At 45.5% G+C, this 6,362-nt stretch overlaps 2 protein-coding genes across 3 annotated transcripts in view; both read right to left on the reverse strand.

Annotated features, from left to right (window-relative positions):
- The window catches only part of dpy30 (dpy-30 histone methyltransferase complex regulatory subunit), a 1,304-nt gene extending 643 nt beyond the window's left edge, over positions 1-661 (reverse strand). Inside the window, exons 1-2 of one of the 2 annotated variants that reach the window (XM_024267464.2) lie at positions 510-661; positions 13-53 (exon numbers count right to left, since the gene is read on the reverse strand). In XM_024267464.2, coding sequence (XP_024123232.1) covers positions 13-53; positions 510-519 — 51 coding nt within the window. In that variant the 5' untranslated portion in view covers positions 520-661. Of the gene's footprint in view, positions 1-12; positions 54-464 lie in introns of both variants that reach the window. The other variant, XM_024267463.2, reaches the window with a different exon arrangement.
- A 313-nt stretch (positions 662-974) lies between these two features.
- Positions 975-6,362, reverse strand: part of LOC112143464 (3-oxo-5-alpha-steroid 4-dehydrogenase 2) — a 20,798-nt gene continuing 15,410 nt past the window's right edge. Inside the window, exons 3-5 of the mRNA XM_024267462.2 lie at positions 3,975-4,076; positions 3,745-3,895; positions 975-3,160 (exon numbers count right to left, since the gene is read on the reverse strand). Coding sequence (XP_024123230.1) covers positions 3,094-3,160; positions 3,745-3,895; positions 3,975-4,076 — 320 coding nt within the window. The 3' untranslated portion in view covers positions 975-3,093. The remainder of the gene's footprint in view (positions 3,161-3,744; positions 3,896-3,974; positions 4,077-6,362) is intronic.

The following is a 6,362-nucleotide window of genomic DNA, read 5'->3' on the forward strand; positions in this document are numbered from 1 at the left end:
CACGTCACTCACAGCAGGCGGTCCCTCCATGGACTGGTCCAGATCCGGGTGTTCTGCAGGAACAGAGGAGACCTGAGTGAGTCAGAGCCGGAAGGTGCACACCGAGGTTCTGTTCGGATCATGAGCACGGACGGGTTCCGGTCCAACAGAACATGGGAGCTGTATCCTCTGAGCCGACCCGGTTCAGCCCAAATCAAATCACTATCTTCCAGAACTAAAGCGGTTCGGAGCGAGACGAACCCGTTTCCGAGGCAGTTCGAACATAAACAGTTTTGTTCCACCGTAACAACGTGGATCTGACTGGATCAGAAACGGAACCGGAGCCGGTAACAAGCGGCTGTTAGCTTAGCATCATCTCCCGTCCCGCTTCCGGTCATTTCACCTCACGAGCCCACAATTCAGAGCCGCGGCTTTCCCGCCGAACATCAAACGGAACCGCGGGACAGAACCGAGCGCGAGCTCACCAGAAACCCCGCGAAAAGCGCGGCGACGGCTCACAATGAACTCACCGTCCGACATGTTTGTTGTGGAAACTCACGCACGAGTTCCTGCGAGCGTGAAGCGTCTTATGGAGTGACGTCAGCACGTCACTGCGGTGCTTCCGGCTTGCAAAAATAAAAGCCTCAGAACCAGAGACCGTCGTTCATCTCGCTCAGGCAGACGGGGCTTGTAGTTTATTGGTATGTTTTGTAGTTTATAAATATTATATAAAGAATTAGACTTTCAGCTCTGTGGGAAAATGAGAAATAATTGAGCTAAAATATTGTAGTAAATAGTATATGAAGTTTTCTTTGCAGCCTGTCAGCAGTTTGTCACCTCCTGTGATCCTCCATTGTTTACTTCTTTTTCATGTTTTTATGATTTTTTTTTATTAAGAAAAATAACAATACAGCGGGAATCATTAAAAAATTGTAAAAACAAATGGATCAGAACCCAGCAGTAACCTAAGAACAAAGTCACACAAAACAAAATAATCTGGGATTTGGGTTGTTTAATTCCACAAAGCAAATAAATGAGCAGATTACAATTTATTGTCTTACTCAGAATATTGTTTAAGATATTCAAATAAGTTATTTAAATGTGAAAGCTTCGTTTTTAAAAGCAACATTTATATGCAGAAAATGCTGCAAATATTAACAAATTATTCATACAAAATTCTCCTTTTTTGTTTTCTGTTTGTAGACAAAATCTAATAGTTTGGAAGTTTAAAAGAAGACAGCAAACAATATTAAAGGTTAACCAGAGCTGAAAATCAAACCAGACAGATTTGGATTCCTCGCTTGAGTAAAAAAGCTGCTCCACTGTTTCTGCATAAGGTTTGAGTCAGTCTGGAGTTCATCATGAAGGTAATCGTGAGGAATGGTGTCTAAGATTCGGAAGTGATTTTCTTTGCTTTGTTTGGTGGAATTGGAAAATAAAGATATTTTGTTGAAAAGTTTGGATCTGGAAACATGTATTTTCTTTTCAGTTGAGATGAGGTTGTTCTACTTGTTCTACTTCTCCTTAAGCGGGCAGTCATCACTAGATGAGGATGGTCTTCTAATGTTCTTGTTTGATGAGTCTGTTGGAGATCCACAAACATTGTGAGGACAGATGATCAGATTCTGTTTTAGTCCGCAGGACACGTCCATAACGGAAAGCTCTCTTTGGAGCCAACACTTCTACATTTTCAGATCCAATACTCAAAATGTTGAGTTTCTCTTTTATTTGTATAGTTTGTTCATGTTTTGACTCTCCTGCCTTTTTGGGTAAAACACCAGCAGTTTCTGACGGGTCTGGTTCTGACAGGTCTGGTTCTGACGGGTCTGGTTCTGACGGGTCTGGTTCTGACTGGTCTGGTTCTGACAGGTCTGGTTCTGACGGGTCCGGTTCTGACGGGTCTGGTTCTGACGGGTCCGGTTCTGACTGGTTTGGTTCTGACAGGTCCGGTTCTGACGGGTCTGGTTCTGATGGGTCCGGTTCTGACTGGTCTGATTCTGACGGGTCTGGTTCTGACAGGTCCGGTTCTGACTGGTCTGGTTCTAACAGGTCTGGTTCTGACGGGTCTGGCTCTGACTGGTCTGGCTCTGACTGGTCTGGTTCTGACTGGTCTGGTTCTGACAGGTCCGGTTCTGACGGGCCTGGTTCTGACAGTTCTGGTTCTGATGGATCTGGTTCTAACAGGTCTGGTTCTGACAGGTCTGGTTCTGACAGGTCCGGTTCTGACTGGTCTGGTTCTGACGGGTCTGGTTCTGACTCATCTGGTTCTGAAAGGCCCTCTGACCTCATATTTTCTGAGCAGAATTCATTTAGTGTGACATCACGACGGGATCGTACCTCCTGGCGGCCTCCAGCACGGCCAGCTGGTGTCCTGACCCGGGAATGAAATATTCTTTGAAACATCAAATAATTCGGTCATTTCATGAAGTTCAGATCAGAGGATTTGTTTGTGTTTCTTCCTCAGCCTCTTTAGTTTCCTTCCTTTCAGAAAGACAAAATTCTTTGTGTGCAACTTTGCAAAAAGAAAAGAGGAAAACATTTGGGTTGGGATTCAGCTCATAAACCCGCCCTCTGCAGGTGCAGCTTTGGATCTTCAGGTAAATCTTCAGAATTAAAACAATTTTTTATATCCAAGAATTCATTCATAAGAGCAGAGACCAAAACCCTCAACCTGTCATTCCAGTTTTTAAGTTTTATGTTCTATACTGTAACTTTTCAACTGCCGACACGATAACTCCAGCAGATTGTGAAGGAGAAAAGCGGCTCGATCTACTGGAATGATCACGGTAACGGTGGAAAAGTTACAGCATGGTAAAGTCTCTGGTCAGAGGATGAGGTTTGCTTCCTCCCGCTGGCGCCGGTCGGGTCCAGCCTGAGGGAAGGTCGTGGGATCACTGTCATGTGGAGTAGAGCAGCTGCTCAGGAGGCTCGAGGATCCTGAACTATTATGATGTCATCCTTCAGGGGGCGTGTCTTCGTGATTCCTTCATAAAACAGGACGATGCCTAAAATTATGTTTTAAACTGTAAGAAATAAAAATCAATGTTTGATCTGGATCAGAACCAGACAGCATTTCGGATAAGACAAGGGTTCTGCCGGGCCGGTTCTGCGTCTTCACAGAAGGAAGGGGATGATGGCTTTCCTGGAGGGGGGGTAGTCTTCAAACCTCTGCTGGTAGTCTCTGCAACACGGAGAAAAGTCAGAGCAGGTCATGGACAGATCCACAGAACATCCAAGAACTTTCTGACGTTCTTCTGTACAGGATAAACGCGTGGTTCTGATGGATGTGTGTGGTTCTGATAGATATGTGTGGTTCTGATTGACCTCTATGGTTCTCATGGATACATGTGGTTCTGATGGATGTGTGTGGCTCTGATGGATGTGTGTGGTTCTGATGGATCCTTGTGGTTCAGATGAATAGTCGTGGTTCTGATAGATATGTGTGGTTCTGATGGATCCTTGTGGTTCAGATGAATAGTCGTGGTTCTGATAGATATGTGTGGTTCTGATGGATCCCTGTGGTTCTGATGGATCCTTGTGGTTCAGATGAATAGTCGTGGTTCTGATAGATATGTGTGGTTCTGATTGACCTCTATGGTTCTCATGGATACATGTGGTTCCGACGGATATGTGTGGTTCTGATGTAGGTTCTGTATCAGGGAGAAACGTTATAGAACCTCTTGTGCCGTTTGGGATCAAAACAGATAATTTGTTTCAGAAATGTGGATCGGATCAGGATGAAGATGACTGGACTGGTACTGGTACCTGTGGTGGTGGCAGGCTCTGGGCCCGATAGAACACACCGTAAAGAACGCCCAAGCCCAGGCGGGAAAAGACCCGGCAGCAACTGCATAACCACACCACTCCAGGATCTCTCCCAGGAAATTGGCGCCGGACACGAACTCAAACATTCCTCCTAAAAACAGAAGCAGACCCGGTTCTAGAGAGTGGGCGGTAGATTGGAGAAGTGGTCAGACCGGATCTGGACCCTTTACCCCGGGGGATTCGGTAGATGAGCTCTCCAGGTTTTCTTAAGTTGCGGAGGATGTGGTCACTGTGGATGTTGATGCTCAGACCCACCAGGAACAGGAACCAGCCTTCACAGAAACAGAGAAGCCCAGTTCAGAACCTGACCGTAGAACTAGCAGAACCGACCAACAGTTCCAGATCCTGGACGCATCCTGCATGACAGGAGAAGGTTCAAAGCCATTGCTCAAAGGACGAAGACACATAGGAGGTGGAGTTCTGGCGGAAGAACAGCTGATGAAATCCCGCCTCTGCCACTCCTTGACCGCCTCCCGAACCATCCTTGGAGAAGAAGCTGAAGAACCCGAGAACTCATGTTTCCTGTCGAAGGTCTTCAGAGAGACGGAGTTCTCACATGGAGAACACCATGAGAACTTTTCTCTAGTTCCTGTTAGGAAGAAACCAAAGACTGAAAAACCGAAGCTGGTTTCATAACTGACAAGACATAGAACCCTGGAAACAACTCCTTCCTGTTCTCCTGACCCCAACCAACCAGGGTGTCTCCTGACCCCAACCAACCAGGGTGTCTCCTGAACTCAACCAACCAGGGTGTCTCCTGACCTCAACCAACCAGGGTGTCTCCTGACCCCAACCAACCAGGGTGTCTCCTGACCCCAACCAACCAGGGTGTCTCCTGACCTCAACCAACCAGGGCGTCTCCTGACCTCAACCAACCAGGGTGTCTCCTGACACAACCAACCAGGGTGTCTCCTGACACAACCAACCAGGGTGTCTCCTGATCTATACCAGCCAGGGTGTCTCCTGACCTCAACCAACCAGGGTGTCTCCTGACCCAACCAACCAGGGTGTCTCCTGACCCCAACCACTGCAGTGTTCCTTTGACCCCAAACCATCCGAGTGTTCTTCTAACCTAACCACTGGAGATTTCTCCTGAGTATGGAGAGAAATAAGTTTCACTCCGATTTATGCTTTCATAGTTTCTGATTTGTGTGTGATTTAGGATTTGTGGGTGTGTATTCTTAATTTGTGCCTAACTTTGGATTTGTGTGTGCGTAAGAGGTTATTTGTGCATACTTTTAAAAGATTTGCAGGTGTAATTAGTTTCGAGTTGTTGTAATTATAATTTGTGCTTGTGTAAATTGTATTCAGTATTTTTTTATTTTGTAATATTTTTTAGTTATGCACAAAACGAGTTATATGAGTTACAAATCAAGAAGTACGCAGCCACAAATTGGAGTGAGTCTATTTTCTCTCCATACACGAGTGCCCCCCCCCCACCAACGATATGTGCACGACCCCTCCCCCATCCGTGTTGTTATGAACACGTGAGGTTTCTTGTCCAAGATTTCATGACAAATCTGTGGCAGGAGGAGTTCCTGAAATGTTTGAAGTTTACATGTGAATGAGTAACAATTCACTAGGATCGCTAGCGAGTTACTAAAAAACTAAACACACAAAAGGTTAAACCCAAAAGAATTTCTTAATGTGGAGACATATTTAGCTGAAAACATCAACTCAAAATCTCAGGCAGAAGCTGTCCATAATCCACACATTCAATGAATGTTCATAAGATCAAACGTTGTCCTGTTCAGTCTCAGTTCAGTCCAAAAAAGTTCAAATCCACTTCAGATCTTCCAAAAAATATCCCAACAAAAAACCAAATATATGTGGCAAAGGTAGAGGGCCACCAACTGTCTTCACCTGTGTACAGCAGCTGCTTGAGTAGCAGAGGGCTGCTTCAAGCTCCGCCCTCTCAGTGGTCCCAGATTCAGCTCTAGACCTGCTGCATCAGACGCTGCCAGGCTGTATTTTGGGCTCTATTTTGGCCGGGTTGGTCTGGTATTCCTGCTGTTATTCCTTCAGTTCACGACCCTCACCGTGACTAACCTTCTGTGGATCACAGGCCCTTTGCCTTTGGTGGTCAGTGTAGCTGCTGTTAGCATCCTCCTAGCTGCCAACAAGGTTTGTGTTCATCTTTGTAGTGTTTTTCTGTTTTCTTGTGTTGTGTCTGATTTATTTGTGGGTGAAGAAGAAGAATCTTTATTTCTATAGCACTTTTCACAAAACGGATCACAAAGTGCTTAACATAAGAACATAAAATCAGAAGACACAGGGAAATAAAACCAATAATCAGTAATAAAACAACTAAAAACACAGTAAAACATAATAAAACAAGGGCTAAGATCAACTAAAAGCTCTCCTGAATAAAAATGTCTTGACCTGGGATTTAAAACACTCAACGGAGTTGATCTGGCGCAACGGCAGTGGGAGGGAGTTCCAGAGACGAGGAGCAACAGCTTGGAAAGGAGACGTCCCCTCTCGTCTTACAGCGGGTTTTAGGGATGGTTAAAAGATTCTGACTGGAAGACCTCAAGGATCGGGCCGAAGAGTACGGG

The sequence above is a fragment of the Oryzias melastigma genome, linkage group LG16 (assembly GCF_002922805.2).
Source record: "Oryzias melastigma strain HK-1 linkage group LG16, ASM292280v2, whole genome shotgun sequence".
Lineage (NCBI taxonomy): Eukaryota > Metazoa > Chordata > Actinopteri > Beloniformes > Adrianichthyidae > Oryzias > Oryzias melastigma.